At 37.6% G+C, this 17954-nt stretch overlaps 1 protein-coding gene and 2 pseudogenes across 1 annotated transcript; 2 read left to right on the top strand and 1 right to left on the bottom strand.

The window, feature by feature from the left end:
- The first annotated feature begins 2554 nt into the window (after nucleotides 1–2554).
- Nucleotides 2555–5350, top strand: LOC110416830 (scarecrow-like protein 6 pseudogene; annotated as a pseudogene).
- A 7724-nt stretch (nucleotides 5351–13074) lies between these two features.
- On the top strand, nucleotides 13075–13912 carry LOC149527705 (uncharacterized; annotated as a pseudogene).
- Nucleotides 13913–13977: 65 nt separating this feature from the next.
- On the bottom strand, nucleotides 13978–16510 carry LOC110426465 (uncharacterized). Its single transcript, XM_021441670.1, has one exon. It carries the CDS (start codon nucleotides 16413–16415, stop codon nucleotides 14142–14144), a length of 2274 nt encoding a protein of 757 aa, XP_021297345.1. The 5' UTR covers nucleotides 16416–16510; the 3' UTR covers nucleotides 13978–14141.
- Between the last annotated feature and the right edge of the window lie 1444 nt (nucleotides 16511–17954).

The raw sequence follows: 17954 nt of genomic DNA on the forward strand, positions 1-17954 counted from the left end.
ATATATATTTAATTTATGCATAAGCATTACTATAACTTATAATAGACTTTATTTATATGACTACATTGAATAAATTTATTAGTTTTAGACTTAATTTTTAAAGTATATTGTTTATAATTAATTATTATTTATACAAATTTAAATATTATAAGATATGAGTTGTGTCATTAATTTCATATATATAATAAAGTAAAATATTATATACACATGACTTAATATATACATTATTTATATATTTTATAATTATGGATAAAATTTATAAATTTTAATATTGTCATTTATAAAAAAAAAATTTGTAATCTATTAGTTCAAAACTAAATCAATTAAACTAATTATATGTTTGATCAGTTTAATTTTTTTTATATTTAATTATTTTAAAAAAAATTAATTTATTTAATCGTTAAATATAATGGACGAAATCACCAAATTCATCCGTTTGCTTAGCCTACTCTTAATTCACCAACACGGTCATAAAAAAGAAAGTGGTGATATTCTGGATTGGATCAACTTGAATTAAAAAGAGGATAACTTACAGATTTTACCAGCTGAGGTAAAATATAAGAAAAAATATAAAAGGAAATCCACTTAAATTTTTTCTTTCTTCTTTTGGTGATAAATGGATAATCAACAAGGCTCCTGTACACTACATCATACGTCCTAATTTATAAAGTGATTTGTCTCTGTCTTTATTTTGTTCGCTAAGGAGACAATGCGAAATACAATCATAGTGATATACCGTAAATATTCAAAATTATCAGCATAATTTCAACGTTTTCCATAAATTTATACACTAATCATCGAATGAAATGAGGATTGGTGCGAAAATTCAGAGCAAAACGATTCATTTCTACGCAAAAGAGGAAGAAGATCCCTTTGCCTTTTCTAATCCTGCTTCCCAATGAAAGCGAATTTAGCAAAAATGCTTGTTCATTAATGCTTAGAATCTTTGAAGATTACAGTACAAATTTGATGTTTAGTGTCAATTATGTTGCATTATTTAGTATTATGTCACCGGGTTCAGGAAATACCCTTCAACCACTGCAAAACTCCAGCTTGCAGAGAGTCAAAATGACCCAGACCAAGAAAAAGGGGAATGGGAGGGCAAAATGACCCCTTTGATAAGTAATAAAGATAAAACATGTGGGCAATTCAGGGACAGTAAGAACATTAACTTTTTGGCTTTTTGCTTTTATTACAGCGGGGCTCACAGTCTGTCTAGGTGAAAAATTTAAGTAAATCTTTCATTGATTCGGCTGCCCTTCCTTCAGCTCCACGTTGCAGCCTGAAAAGTCCATAATAGAGTGGTGCCTGCCACTGCCACTGCCACTGGCAGCAGATTTCATTTCTTTTCATTTCACTTCCATTTATTATTTCCTATTACTAGCAGTAAAAATGTTAGTCTGCATTAATCAAATCAAATGTTTTTCTTTTAGTAATAAATATCAAATTGGTAGGAAGATCTAGAACTTAAAAAAAAGTGAATAAGTGCCTCCATGTATCTGCCAAAGAGCCAAAAGGTACCTATATTTCAATTCAGCCTAATATAATAGAAATAAATTAAAAGAAGGGGCTGGAGTGTAATTACAGTTGGAGAGTGGCCAGAAGGCAAAAAAATGGAGCACCCTGATGGCGTTTGCCAATTGCCACTCACCCTTGTTTTTAGTAGAGTTTTTTTTTTGGAGGACAACATACCTTCTAAAATAAGGGAAAGAAAATACAGTATTACCACTGTGGGGGGTGACAGTAACCCCAGCCATGTAGAGAGAGGAGAGAGGAGAGAGGAGAGAGGAAGCTGGGTGCAGAGAAAAAAAAAGGCAAAAACATAGAGAATGGGAAAATATATTGTGTGCGAGAGAGAGTAAGAAAGGGACTAGAGAGAGAGAGAGAGAGAGAGGAAGAAGAGGGAGAGCACTTTATTACCTTTTTTATGATGCACGCATCCATGGCAGAACAGAGAGGGGTACAAAGTACTGCTACGACACAAGGGTAGAAGAAGAAGAAGAAGAGGAAAAAGAGGGAAAAAAAGAAACGAAAGAGAAGTGAAAATACAAAGTAGCAGCAAACAACAAGAAGCAACGGCAACATCAACAATAAGATCACATACTCCACCCAGAGAGAGGGATAAAAGAAAAGACTTATAAAAAAGGAGTTTTTTTAGAAGGGGGGAAGAGAGAGATGGAACTGAAAAAATGGAGTTGTTGCAGGATTGAGTAGAGAGATAAAAACAAGGATGGAGCTTAAGAGGAAGAGAAAGAACCGGGTGAAGGACAACAAAAGGAGCTATTCTGGTGAAATGGGTCTGTTTTTTATTGAAGTTGGGAGATTGATTTCATGGCATACAAAGAAAGATGGGTTTGATAAATCTTGAAGGAAACCGTATAGTATATATTTTTTCTCTTGCTTTGTTGAAAAGAAAAAAAAAATCTCTTGTCTTTCTCTATCTCTGATCCTCCAAAAAAACAGCTTCTTTGTCTTTTCGTTTGTATACAATACAAATGCACTTTCAGTTACAGGCTAAAGGGGCGGTAGAACTCGCGGGTTTTGCTTCGATTTGTCAACAAGACAAGTGGATAAAGCAGCAAGAAGCTAATAGCTTTAGCTTTGCAAACAGCTTCTACTACAACAACGAACAAGAACCAACTTCTGTTCTTCATATGAGAAGAAGCCAAAGCCCACCCACATCGGCATCACTCTCTCTTCTTCTTTGAACGGCGGAGCCGCCGGTGCGGGCGGCGGAGGTAATTCCACCGACAACACAACCACCACGGCGGCCACCATAGCACCACCTGAGACTTCACTTCCAAACAACAACAAACAGAATGGGCCACGGAGCTTCAACCGATCACGAGTGAACTAGACCTTGTTCCAGGGCCTGGAGGTGGTCAAAGATGCAATCTCGGGTTGGAAGATTGGGAGAATATGTTGTCTGAATCAGCTGTGTCACCGAGTCAAGACCGCTCGCTTCTGCGTTGGATCACTGGTGACGTGGATGACCATTCCTTTGGTCTCAAACAGCTGCTTCAGAGTGGCAGTACTGGTCCTAATCCGGGTCTTGATTTTGAAGGCAATGCAGGGTTGGGGGTTGTTGATCAGGGTCCAGGGTTTGACCCAATTGGTAGCCTTGATAGTTCGGGTCCTGGTAATGTGATTTCAAGTGCTGCTCCTAATTTGGGTGGTTTTCCTGGTTCTGGGTTTCTGCCAAATACCGGCAATAATGGAAATGGGAAGATTGGTTCAGTCATGCCTAGTAGTTCTTCCGTTGGGGTGGTTAACAATCACAAGGTTCTTGGTACTTCTGTTGGGTTGAATAATAATATTCAGAATCCAGTGTTTACTTCTCCAGCTAACAATATTGGTCTTCCTGTTTCTTTGCCAATGCTTTATCAACAGCAGCAGCAAGGTCAATATATTGAAAGCCAAGAAGAGAAACCTCAGATTTTGAACGCACAGGTTTTGATGGGTCAGCAACAGCATCCTCAAAATCCAAACTTTTGCTTGCCATTACCTCAAGAACATCACCTCCTCCAGCCTTTACCAAAGCGCCTCAATCCGGGTAACTTAGAATTTTCTTCTCAGATCCCAAAACTCCAATTTTCTGATGCCGGACACGAGTTGTTTATGAGAAAGCAGCAGCAACAGCATATGGGGTTTCCTCACGGAGTTCAGTTTGTTCCTCAACAGAAGCCGCTGATGGTGGCAAAACAGAAAGTGTTGGGTCCAGGAGAGGAGATGGCTCAACAACAGCAACAACATCAGTACCAGTTACACCAGCAACAACAAGCCACATTGTTCGACCTGCTTTACAAGGCTGCAGAGCTGGTAGGGACTGGGAATTTTTTACACGCGCAAGGGATATTGGCGCGGCTCAATCACCAGCTGTCTCCAGTAGGTAAGCCCCTTCAAAGGGCCGCTTTCTACTTCAAGGAGGCTTTGCAATTACTTGTCATCATGAATAACTCGGTCTCTCCCCCGCATCTGAGAAGCCCTACCCCTTTCGATGTTATCTTCAAAATGGGGGCTTACAAGGTCTTCTCTGAGGTCTCTCCGCTTATCCAATTCGTAAATTTTACCTGCAACCAGGCCCTCCTTGAAGCTCTTGATGATGCTGATCGGATTCACATTGTGGACTTTGATATTGGATTTGGTGCTCAATGGGCTTCCTTTATGCAGGAGCTTCCCATGAGGAGTAGAGGATCTCCTTCATTGAGAATTACTGCCTTTGCCTCACCTTCAACGCACCATCCTATTGAGCTTGGGTTTATGCGTGAAATTCTAATGCAATTTGCTAATGAGATTGGTGTAAGTTTTGAGCTTGAGGTGCTTAATTTTGATTGTTTAGATCAAAGCCCTTATTCTTTGCCTATGTTTCGATCAAATGAAAATGAGGCAGTTGCTGTGAACTTCCCGGTTTGGTCTTCTTCGAATCAGCCCTCTGCTTTGCCCAATCTTCTGCGCTTTGTGAAGCAGCTTTCGCCAAAACTTGTGGTGTCCTCAGACCGAGGGTGTGATAGAAATGACCTGCCATTCCCACAACATATAATCCATGCCTTTCAGTCATATATAAACCTATTTGAATCACTTGATGCTGTTAATGTGACTTCTGATGCTGTGAACAAGATTGAGAGGTTCCTTTGTGTGCCAAGGATTGAAAGCACTGTGTTGGGGCGTCTGCATGCACCTGAGAAAATGCCTCTTTGGAGGACACTTTTTTCCTCTGCTGGTTTCTCCCCTGTAACATTCAGTAACTTCGCTGAAACTCAGGCAGAATGTGTGGTAAAGAGGGCTCAAGTCAGGGGGTTTCGTGTTGAGAAGCGTCAGGCTTCACTTGTGCTTTGCTGGCTGCAGGGGGATCTTATCTCAGTTTCAGCTTGGAGGTGCTGAGGAGCAGCATCGGACAAGCAGGGGAGGTTGGTTTTTTTAGCAACTCACAATCTGTCAAAGTCTATCCTGAAGTATGAATTAAGTCAATAATTACTGAACTCTACTGCTTTTATGACTTAATGCTTGTGAATTGTCTTGCATGTGAGTCTCCTCTGCTTGTTTATCTAGTATAGGCGCTATTCCCAGTAGAAGAAAACATCTGACTGGAAAAGTCTAGTAGGGGTTATTTCTGTTTTGGACATATGGATATTCCTGCTATGGTATTATGGTGTCTTTTGTTTTTTCGGTGAGAAGCTATATTTTCTTCTGGTTAAGGTGGTGATGATATGTTGTATAATTGACAACAAATGAGAGCTAAAATTGCAAATACAACTTACCAGAATTTAGTTATGTTTCTGGGTTGCTGTTGATAAGTTCTCAAATTGTATGTTAGTTTGATGTTTTAATCCTAATTCTTGCTTTTCTACTATGTTGCGTATAATTTATAGTTTAACATGAGACTTGTATTCAGTTTTGTGTGGTTGGAGCTAAGCCCAGTTTGGAACTGGTTCATCTGATAAGAAATGATTAAAAATAATGTTTTCATGTGCGTCATTAGAGTAGTGATTCTCAATGATGTTGAGATTTAGATGGGGAAAGTGGTAAGATGGAAGAAGTGCTAAAGCAAGCAAGGAATCAGAGAAAATATGTCCAAGGTAGGGTGCCTTTGGCCTTTAACTGCCCTGTCAATATACCATACTATCAAAACGTTTAAATTTTATGAAATAGGAAGATTTCTTGTGGGGGCAGAGTGATTCTTGATTAAGCAATATCTATGTGAAAGTATCGCTTGTGCTTCACCTTCTTTGGAATCTTTTAGGTGCTTAAGTAGATGTTCTTAATTAGATATTGTCAGAAACAGTTAAATATCTGTTAAGTTTTGCTTCAGTATTCTGGAAATTTCCACCCCTACCGAGAAATAATAATAGTGAAATATTACATATAGAAATGATGAAAGATTGGCTGATGTTTTGAAATCTATCTGGCTTAATGTGCAAAATCTGTCCATTTACATTCCTCCTTACTTCTTCACTCCACCTAGGCTTACCACCACAAGTGTTGAATTGAGTTTCCTTTATCATGCTTTGTCATTGGAATAATTCTAACACTTCCTACCATAAGTCACTTAAATTAAGGTGATTTGATCTTAAATAAATTTATTGTCAGTTGCGATATCTGTGCTCTTTTATAAGCTTCTGATGGAACTGCCAATGTAGGGTGTCTATCTCTTGTTTTTTGATACCTTTTTAGTTAATTTAAGTCAAACATAATTTGCTTCATTAATGAGTAGTTATAATCTCTTTCAGGTTGGTGAATTAGTCTTTCTTTGGAATATCGGACGATGGCATCCCTAGATTCTGTGTTTTGAATATTATTTGTAGAATCAAATATTATTAGAGCTACCCTTCTGCTTATATCTGATCCTAATCTTCAGTTGGTAGAATAGTGATCCTTCTCCAATTCTTAAAAGTATTTGCTGTGTCAGATAAAGAGGTAGTTTACACAGAGAAGGGTGTGAACATTCTGACTTTAGTTCTTCATATGCCAAGTGTTAGATTTAGACCTCCAACGAAGGTTGAATCCTTTTATTGGTTAATACAAGGGACATTAAGATATACTAAGGTAGTTGTCCTTTAGATTCTGTACAAGCTGTTAGCTCCAACCTCCATTACCTTACCCTTATGAAGTCAGTGCTTCCCAGATAAGTACGTTTTACAGGCAACTTCACAAGCATAACCATGAAGCTCCCTTGTTCCTTCCCCTACCTTTCCCTTAAGAGAGCCTGCTAAGAAAGACACGTAAACAAGAAACAACCTTGATTAGCTAGCTAACCTTGTGACGAAAACAAGGGTAAAGACCATGCTGCAACCTTGGAAGACAATAAACACACAGACACCTAAGATTAACTATATTTGCTCAAAGTCTGTTAAACAAATCATGCTGGCTACAGCATCATGGTTTGTGCTGAGTACTTGAACTTTGTCGCCCTGTGTCAGAATATATATTTTCGCCTTGCATGTATTACACCAAACACGTAACGCGTCATTCTCCTTTTCTCCATTTTTCTTTTAGTCAGTGTGTTTTGTATCTGTTTAGTGATTATTATTTAAGATTATTGTTTGTATACAAATGCTTGTCTTTTTGGTACAATGAATTTGCTATTCTTTTTAATTGATTAGTTATTGGGCATCTACTAATCTAGTCACATGGCTCATGTTTGATTGAACACCTCTGCCTTCATTATTTCACTCAATTTCAAAGGCCTCTACTTTAATCTAATTTTATATGTGAATGCATTGCAAAGTTACATGAAAGAGAAGATAGTCCCATTGGATATGAATGAAATTCATGTATTATTATATTTATATAGTTTAGGGAGATTAAAATATGATATGAGAACATGCTGAGTATGGACGGCGACAAAGATTAATCACAGCTTATTTTCTTGCTCTTTTTCTTTTTTCTATTAGAAATATTAAAATATATAATAATATAAACAAATGTAAACGTCGGCTTCAATTGGAACCCAACTTCTATAAAAATCCCCGCAAACAACCTCGATAATGGACATGGATTTAAAAATTGAACTCATAATTAAGGCAGTTAATTTTTTATTTCCTAACCTAAGGTGTCCCAAGGATTTTGTAATTTTACTAAGTTTTCTAGCTGGTTTAAATCTATTATTTTATACTAATATCTAAATGTCGGATAAGAAGCTTGGTGGATTTGATGGAGGAGAAGCTAAATATTACTATTAATTTCTAAATGTCTTTTGTTTATAGTCGAAATCTTTTGCTGCTTTTACCAGTCGTTTTCTTGGGTTCTCGCCTGAATTTTATTTAAATTGTTTTGCGTGTATGGTTAAAGAAAACAGAATACTCAATAATACGTAATTAATACCCCTTCATTATTAGTTTGATTTTTGGGGTCTAGTCTCCAGGCCCAACATCAAGTGCAAAAAGATTTGGTAACCTGACGGCTAGCTGTGAGCCATTCAATATGGTTCAGGTGTTTAGGTGCCCAAGTGGTCCAAACCCAGCTGCGTGATGGCACTAGTCTTGGCTCGATTTAGGCCTTTACCAATAGTGACCTACGTGACAGGAAGGGAAAGCGACCGATTTTCTTTCTTCCAATTATATTTTCCAAGTTTGGCTCCATCCAAGGAAATAAAAAGCCGAAGTGTTCATTTATGTGATCCACCATCACCAACTTAAGTAGAACAATTTTTGATTTGATCCCACCAATTGTAGGGGATTTAGTGAAAACTTGATCCCCAGCATATGGAGAGTCCAAACGGTGGATATGTATAGTTCTATTTCTGCATGAAAGCGTGGGCTATTTGTAGAAACTACTTCTGTTGAGTGGGCCATAGATGTTTGACCAACTGATTAATTGATTTTGATTACCAGTAACTTAGATTGTAATCATAATTTGCTAGCGGCAAATCCCATAATTATCTAGAGGCTATCCGCTTAATCCCATAAGAAAATCTTGATTCTCTTTCAAGGAAAAAAATGGAAAGCAGAAATTCTGTGATGAAGTGATGGTGACCGCTGCGTTCATTTATGGTGCACAGTAAGATGAAAATGACTTCAGATTTCTTAGGTCCTTTTCATCAGAGATTCTAATCAGAATCATGCCACGTGTACGGATGGTAGAAGGTGGTAGCATGAGAATATGAATATGTTGATGAGAAAAATAAAAGAAAACAAATAAGGTGATAATCTGATTTTGCATGGAGTATCACTTAATGCTCCAAGTGGGTTAAGAAAGCTAATGTTTCTATGTAAATTAATGCATCCTCCGATCACCTTTACAATTCCTCATTGTGAAGGAACGAAATCTTGTTCCTCCCCTCAAGATCAAACAGAAGAAGAAAAATGAATGTAGGTTTGAATAAAAGGAAGATGATAAAGCGCCATTCCCAGCTGGTTTTGGTTGTCCTGCACTTTCTTTGATCGTTCCTTATAGCCACAGAACTTCTAGAGTTATGCCATTCATGCTTTTAGATCCATGCATTTTGATTAAAGCCAAATGAATTCTTTTCTTTATCTGGCTATCCTATTTGATTTCTTCCTTTTTCACCTTTTTGCCGGTTGTTGATCCGACTTTAAAGTTTTAATCTGACACCAATGCAAGGCACGCCCATATCTCCTGTTTTCAAACATCAAGGCCAAGGGATTGCATGGGAAAGCAAGGTATCTTCATACTTTTGAAAGCAAGGCTTTGGTTCTATAGGTCCACGCCATTAATTATGCCACCCTAAACCCTTGTACAGACTAAAGCAATGGGTTTGTTTAAAAAATTAAAATGTCGTCTCCCAACCAAGGAAACAGAGCCAGAATACCTCCGTTGCCTGGACATTGACTTTTTTGAGTCCTATAATTGGCCACAGACCAATGACACAACTGCCGTCTTGCTTGTTTCTATCCATGTCTAACTCCTTCCACGTATCAAACAATAAGTTTGACACGAGAAAATCATTTTCTCATCCTTTCCGCCTAACAATCATGGGGATGTGGAGGACGTTGTAAACCGTTTCGGGATGTGCTTGGCAGAGTCATTCTTTGATAAAGAATAATTCTAATAAATTAAAAACCTTGGGCCATCTAAGTCAAATAAACCTGTATATTTTATCAGTATATCTGTTAGAGCGGTTCAAATTCTATACATTATGCTATTTGCTCAGATAAATAATACTACACTTTTTCTATTGACTTGTAGAATAAAAGTTTTCAACCATTTTTCTATTCTATCTTGAAGTTACCCTGTTTTTGGGAAGTCAAGTTTACATAGAAATTCCGGTAGAGAACAGATTTTCGACTGCCTACATTGAACAAGGTGGTGGTGGGATTGATGATAGTGCTGCCAAGGACAATGAGGGCATGAAGCATATGATTGAACAACTGTTAAACAAAATTATCCAAAATTTCTTTCAATCATCCAAAAGATAGAGAAAGTGTCAGAGAGAGAGAGAGAGAGGGAGAGAGAAAACATGGGAATTATTCCGAGAGTTGAAGCTATAGGAATCATGTCCAACATTTCTCCAATATACGACGCTGAAACTTCGAGACATCATGTCATATATGCTTGAGGTGTCACGCCAGCTCTTTGCTTTCTGTTCCATGAATTTTCAGTACTCTTACACCAAGCCGAACACAGAATATATTCGACCTAATTATCTATACCTGAAGACACGCAGACATTTTGGATAGGTTGAATATGTTGTAGAAAAACAAGAGCCACTTAATTCCATGGTTCCAAGTATATGAACTTCACATCACATTAAATGTTAAAATATTTTTGGATGATATAATAAGACATGATTCGTGATTATCAGCAGCAAGTACTGTTACAGGGTTGCTTTCATAACCCACGTGCTGGGCACTAGCCAAACTCAAAGTCATTTTAATTTTGTGGCAGAACCTGCCCTAGATAGGGATAGATCAAAGTTGTGGACAGAGCGGTTAAAGCCACAAGCTTTTTTTCTTGCAAGGTAGCTCTAAAAACAGCTTCTCCATGGAAAGTATCGCGATAAAGAGTACTTTGGATAGTTTTTAAGTGGGGAAGTGCTTTTGTCATCAACAAGGCTCCTAGGTGTAAGGGATTTTGGTTGGAGAACAAAGATGCTCTCATGAGACATGAACCGGCTTTTGGCTTTCCTTCAGTCATGTTTGCCGAGGCAATGTTGAGTGGGTCGCCACTCATCAAACCCTACTTGCTAATGATCCCGTCACCTTTTCTTTTCCTTTATTTATTTATTTTTATTAAAGGCAGGCCATACTGATTGATTAATATTAGTTCTTTCAAAAAATCTATCCGAACCTGAATTCGATATATTTCAAATTAAATCTGAAACTCTAAATGTTGATGGTGTAATTTCCATTGAAAAACTAGAAGAATCATTGAATGTAAAAAGTAGTGATTAAACACAAGGGATGTGATGTCTGGTGGAACAAACAATAAGACTCACACGGGGTGCAATCAAACGTAACAGATTATCCCAAAAGAACAGAAGAAGCGATATTACAGCAAAGAATTAATAGGAGGACCGACAACGTGGAGAAATGGCTTAATGCTAGAGGAGGAAAAAAGATGGCCTGATTAGGGTGCGTGTGCAAGGAAAGGTGAGGTTGTGGTCACAAAGCCTTTCCCTTGTGTCTTTTGTAGATGCTTTGCCACTATATCTCCTCCAATCCGATCTTTTCAAGTTTCCCTCATTGTTTTTATGTCTCTATGTTGTAGTGAGCGTAAGAAAAACGCATTACTTTGATTTGTTTTTTGCCAAAAAGGACGACCAAAAGTAAATATTCATGTCAAAAAGTCATTAAGAAGGTAGGACCCAAACACACCCTATCTCTTTCCTTGTCTATCTCTGCAGTCTCGTTTTCTCCCACAGGTGCCCCATGCTGGACCGATTTTCTTTTTCTTTGAACCATACAGCTCGGTGGAGCTTTGGTTCCACAAAAACTCTTACATGGACAACTTGGGTGGCTTTCCAAATCAGGGGTTTTTCTTCTCTCTTCTATATCTCCTGTTCTTTTCCCTATACTTCCCTTATCCTGTCTTTCACAATTTGTTGTGATTTCATTAAGGTCAACCATGCATTTTATTGCTTGAGTCCTTTTCATGGATGTCTTAACGTTTTGTTACTGGAAAGATATAATAGTTAGAGACAGTTTTGTTCCATCTACTATTACTTTCTCTCTCGTCGTCGATCCTCTTTATCATTCCAAAAATTTCCAGTCTTTTGCTTAGTCCTCGCTTTCCCGACCCCACTCTGCTGTCAAGTGTCAACTAGCACATCATGACAAAAGTTCGAGAGTGACCCCCAAAAACCATCTTTATACAAATTGCTACCCATTGCTAGAAAGCTGATAGCAGGAAAAGAAATTCCATCTTGTTGTCTCGAATTCTCAGTTGTTCATTGTACTAGATGTATGCCAATTTGCAAGCGATAGTGGACAGGAGAGATAATTGCAATCGCCACGTTCAAAAATGTATGGTAATTACCTATTCTAAGACAAGTCTAATACGTACACTGTCCTTCAGATACTCATCTGCTCAACGTAAAAACTTTGATGGATAGATTACATCAAACAAAATGAAGCATATATTTGTGGAAACATAAATTTAAGGGGAGAAGTCACAAAGAGATGTTATCCTTTGACGGTGAGCTCTTATTTTCTGGGGAGAAAGAAAAGGCGAAGAGACCTCTTTATATCAGTTTCCTTTCGGTTGTGGGATAAGAAGAGGCTTTGTTCTGTTCTGCCCACATGTGATAAAACATATATTATGACATTAGAGATATATCAAAACTGCTTTCGGTTGATGATCAACAATCTGTGGAGATTTTTCACAAATTCTTTCCAAAAGTGATTCAGGGCTGCTTCGACAAGTTCTTAGTTTGCAATGGAAATGTTCTTTTTCAGTCGAGGTAAAGGCATGGAAACTGCATGGAAGTCATAGATTGACAGGAACTCGTAGCCAGATTTGGTATTTACACACAGAACAAGAACAACTTCTTATGAATTACTGATATCAGTAGTGCTTTCTTAGAAAACTAGAGATGGAAACTGCAGCAGTTTTGAAATTGCAACCTTCCCAAACCCATTAATGAGAACAATTCAACCACCCAGCCAAAAGTGTATTTATCTGATGTGAAGGCATATAAATTCTATCATGTCAGTGCAATTTGATCAAGCAAATTAATCACCAGGAAACATCAAATGGGAGTAACTTATCTCATTCCCCATCCAACCCTTGTTGCTATTATGATGTTTATGTTTATCCTTTGGCCTTATTTGATGTCTAGAAACAAGAATCCGATTTATTTGAAATTAAGTTGATATGTCATCAATGTTAAATTTCTAGAATCCAATCAAATGAATTGTTCTCGAGTTGCATTTTCTGACAGAGGAATGCACATAATTTCTGGCAGAAATGAGTGAAAACTACTTTGTTCCAGTAAATCCAACACTGCAAAGTGCAAACTCTCAACCATTGGGGACGGCTGACTTGCAGCCCAACCCAATTAGATAGGTTGTGATTCAAACATTGGAATACCAACCAAGGCAAATGAAAACTAATATATCAGTTAACGTAGAAGTTAAACAAATATGAAAAAGAATATATCTAGTAACTCCAGAAACATGAATTCTTACCCAAATTCTATTTTCATGGCACATGTTTTCATATTAAAAATTCAGTTAGAAATCAACAAAAACATTACACTAGAGTAGTAGTTTGAGTTTCTGCTCACAGTCACAGTATTATGGGCCGAGGGGTGTTTTGACCCAAGATGACTCTTCACAGGAGTGGCCATTGCTCCTTGTTTTCGCCAATCTGGCCCAATGACTGTTAATCTTTTTTACTGGAGAGTGAGCCACAAGTAGGGCCCACTGGATCGCTACTGTATGCTCCGTTTTCTTCTCTATTTCTTGAATTCTGTCCCTGGCACGGAGCTCGGATAAGAGGTAGCCAGTTGGCGTTGACGTGAGCAACACTTCCAGCATCCCGTCCAAGTCCCGCTATGCCCTTATCAAAATTATAACTTAAAAGACAGGCAGTTACTTTTTTGTCGTGAAAGGATGAGATTGATCAGGATAACTTTCTCGTTCATGACCGGCGCAGTGCTGGGGGTCTACTTGGCTCAAAACTACAACGTCCCAATTATGAAAATCTTACACGTACCGGAATGTTGATAGCCAAGCACTATGAAGAAACGTACAGGAAGCCCAAGGAGAGAGGCGATAATCATTTATCCACATTGCTTGTTTCTGTTTCCCAGGTCTCATATCTTAGGTTCCAGCTTCCAACCCCAATAGTTCCCTCCTCCCCTTGTTTGATCGAGTCGATTTACGGTGATGTATACTACATTGTTGAATTGGTCTTGATTAATGAAAAATTGGGGAAGTATTTGTTGCCCATCAGAGAAGTTTCCAATTTGTTCACATTAGCTGTATCAACTCCGTTTCCACTTTTTGTTTAGAAGCAATCAACATATTCTCTAATCTGGCCTACAACTGAATAAGAAACAATTTAGCTTTCAAAGGATCCAAGAAAACTCGAGTTTCCGCACAATCTAATATATAGAGCTTCCTCTTCTAGGGTACTAAACTGTAATGTACATCGAGACAAGCCATAGACAAAGACATAGATACATAAAAACAAAATCAAAATGCTGCGTCTGGTTTCCCAACATTCATGCTTGCCAAAATTTAGTCAATGGTTAGGTATACTTCACTGCCAGTGCGAGAAGCTGAGTCACTTTCTTGCGAAAATGGAGTGTCAGGCAAAGAGCTGTTTAACTTGTGCAATGACCGCCACTCGTCCATGAATGCCATTTGATCCGGATTCAAGCCGGGAAGTGCTTTTTGATGGAGGAGCTTCAAAATGTTTTCAGTTTTCCCGAGAACATTAACTGCGTGTCGCACGCTCTCTTCCCTCTCCTCAATGGAGCTGGTCAAACACTTGATTGAGATGAACCGCTGTAAGTTAGTGAGGCACGCAGCCAGTATATCAGAGATCATGACAGTTATTGCTTCAAATAATCTTTCCCCCATCTGGTAGTTTCTGCTTTCATAGTTCAGCAAAATGGATTGGCTTATTCTGTACATGGAATTGGCAGCCAATACTTTGATGGGCCACTTTGAAGGGCTATCCGCTAGACACTGATCCACTTTACTCTTCTTGAACTCCATAAATGTGTTCTTTGCTGTATCAGAAAGTATTTTGAGTATTTCCTTTGGGCTTTTTCCTTGGAGAGACGGTTTACGGAGGTCCACATCTAGCCACCTGTGATACAGTTCAAATGCTAGCCAGACGACATCTGCTGCCTTCCTGATTCTTATCAAATTCCCTTGCATATCCAGGTCGTCTTCGATGTGTCTGACATACACCAAACCTTCGTTTACTCCAGCCATAAGATGCTTGATTGAGCTCCTATTGATGTTGGGGAGTGCAGCTGCAATGCTTGTCAATGTCACCACAGAGAGAGACCAACAATCTGGAGCTTCTTCAGCATCTAGAGAAGGTACTTCGAAACTGTCAAACTCAGTAAGCCCCTTAAATCCTTCAGAAGGCCTTGATAGTTGCAACAGTTCTATAAGATGTTTTGGTTGTCTCTTCTTTGCTCTCTGCCTCCAGTAATCAGTAGCATCTCGGTTGTCCTTCATCATTACCTCAACCAGCGAGTCTTCACCTTCAAGATGCAAAACAAAACGGCTGAGATCCAGCTTTGAGCTAGGGAGCGACTCTGACCCTGAATCATTTGTAATGCTCTTGGTGGGTGTGAATTTCATCAGCCAGTCTCTACAGTGGTCATAGCATAACAAAATCACGCTCATAGAGTAAATGGAGATGAGACGGATTATTTTGCTCATGAATACAATTCCAGCCTGAATTCCAATACACAAGTTCAGAAATTTAATTTTGGCATCATGGACAATTCTCCTGCTGTGTGGATTACTTATTGGTATATTTAACGGGCACTCTTTCATCTCCACTAATCTCTTAATCCAGTATTCTTCTAGTTTGTAATTTTTTCTGCAGGCCCATTTCCCGCCTCTTGTTGGACACCTGAAATTGATAGCAAGAAACCATCTCATTGCTGGGGCAATCGTACCCACTCCAACTGCAACAGCCTGTGTAAGAAGAATTAACTTGATTGACCACTTGTAGTCTGATTCCCCCTTGCAGAATCTAAATGATCCAGGCATCAGATAAAATCGAAGCATGGCTTCTGCTAAAGTTGCAGCACTCAATAGACATAATGCACCCGAGGCAGTACAAGTAACTGATCGGCCTACAACAAACTGGGGGCTGCAGGTATGAGCCATCATCCAATATCTCATTAGATCTTCCTTGAGTTTCTCTACTATTGTCTTGTCAGTTTCATTTGATTTTGAGCATTCTTTGAGAGCTATTTCATACTTCTTCTTGTATTTAAGTTCCAAATAATGCTTTATAGTTGGAACAGTTAAAGCTGAAAAACTTAAGACTACTAGTAAAACAAGCATGAGAAACATGATGATGGCATGCTCCATAACAAAAACATAGATTACACCAGTACCTAGTTGGATGCAGATATTGACAAGAACAGTAATGACAAGTATTCCCAAAGCTATCATGTTGGTGAATATTTCTTTATTTTCCATGGTTCCTAGAGAAGGCATAGAGTTACCCATGACTGTACAGATCAAGGCCGTGCTGCTGAGTTTTGCTAGCTGATCTTCACCACGAGGCATGGCAGTGTTCAAATCGACGGACAGTTTGACTGCCACTGTTATTATTGTCAAAGAGGTGGCGTTGATTGCTAAGAATTTGCAAGGGAACCAGAGTTTCCAATGGCGGAATCCATGGATAGCGTCTGCAGCCATAGCAATTGCACAGGCAAGAGATGCTGCTGCTATGTAGATGCCAATCCATGGCAGTGGTTCACTGAACTTGGCTTCATTTAGGACCCCGTCGATGCTGCAGCCAAGCTTGCCCATCTTCCTGTTTACCTTCTATGTTTCTTCTAATGGTTATCCTTTTGAGGATAGAGTTTTTTTAAAACCCCTCAATTGAATTCTCTGACCCAGCACACTTTCAGGTTTCAGGGTCAACTGATAAGAATGCTCAATTATTATTTATCAAAATATCATTTTTTATTTTTTATATTTATATAATTTTATTAAAAAAATGAAAACAACGTATATCCATCTTAATATTTTCTTCTTCAACCACTGCCACTTTTCATGTTTGCTTTATAAAGAAATTCAACCACCGTATTTTCTCCCTTTTGAATCTCCACACAGGAATACTCGTTTTGATGCTCTCTTTTCCCTTCTTTTCTATAAATTTATCTCCTTTCACGTTTCTTTGATGATTGTTTTTTTTCTTCAGGAATAAGAGAAAGAGGGAAGGATAGAGGGACACTGCACTGCTGCTAAGTGGTTACACTAAATAGTAGGTTGAGAAAGAAGTTTTACTTGTAAAGACCTTACTCAAAACACTAAATTGCTCATTCTCTCAAAACTCATATCATATTAGTATATGCTATTATCATCCATATTAATATACTACGTTAATGTTACGTAACATAAAATGATAAGTGACATTATAATTAATAACAATTAATCAATTATTAATTATAATAACTTAATTAAATGTTATAAAAAATAAAAACTTATTTAATTTTTTTAACAGTTAAAGAGATTTTTTTAAATATTATACTTTTTTAACTTTGATTACCATTTGATATACTAAATTAAATAAATTTCAATCATTTTAGTTAAGGTCGAGAATAAAAATTAAAAAACAATTTAAACCATAATGTTCAATTCAAATATTTGATTCGAATGTTAGACATATAAATTTGGTTTAGTTTGGTGTTTGATTCATAAGTTAGAAAATTGATATCATATGAATCAAAATTTTATTGTATTTTTATTATTTTTTATAATTTTTTTATATTCATAAATAAAAGTTAATTTTATTTATACATTTAAGTAAATAAGTTAAATTTAAAATTTTGAAAATTAGGTAAATAAAGAATAGAACTGATTTGATTTGATAAAATTTAGTTCAAGTAACTTTTAATTTTAAGATGTATTTAATTAGATTTCAATTTTTTTAAAAATAAAATAAAATACTGCACATTAATTAAAATTTTTATTCAACATCGGATCGAACCAAACTCTACGCAATCCTAATTCTAAGCTTTAAGGCTGCTAAGGGTATAGTCGATTTCGGGGCAAGCCCCTTTCATTGTCACGAATGAATCATGATCAAGTAGGAGAAGAATAATACAGTGACCCATGGAATGAGTCCAAGATTAGGTGGTGTATTATTATTGGGGATGGTCATTGTAAATTTAACAAATGAACTTTGTATTCATCTCCATATTTAAGGACTAGACTTGAGAGGGTGTGGTCCACACCTTTGCAGCCACTTAAGACCCAAAGATTTAATTGCTTGATGAATACTTTTATGTCATTTAGTGGAGTGAACTAATGATACTATTAGTCAATGGCCGATGTCCTCAATGA

This window comes from Theobroma umbraticum, unplaced genomic scaffold, assembly GCF_002168275.2.
Source record: "Theobroma umbraticum cultivar Fairchild unplaced genomic scaffold, ASM216827v3 scaffold_30.0, whole genome shotgun sequence".
Lineage (NCBI taxonomy): Eukaryota > Viridiplantae > Streptophyta > Magnoliopsida > Malvales > Malvaceae > Theobroma > Theobroma umbraticum.

Coding starts and splice junctions, on each gene's coding strand:
- LOC110426465 (XM_021441670.1), bottom strand. CDS start 16,415: ATGGGCAAGCTTGGCTGCAGCATCGACGGGGTCCTAAATGAAGCCAAG.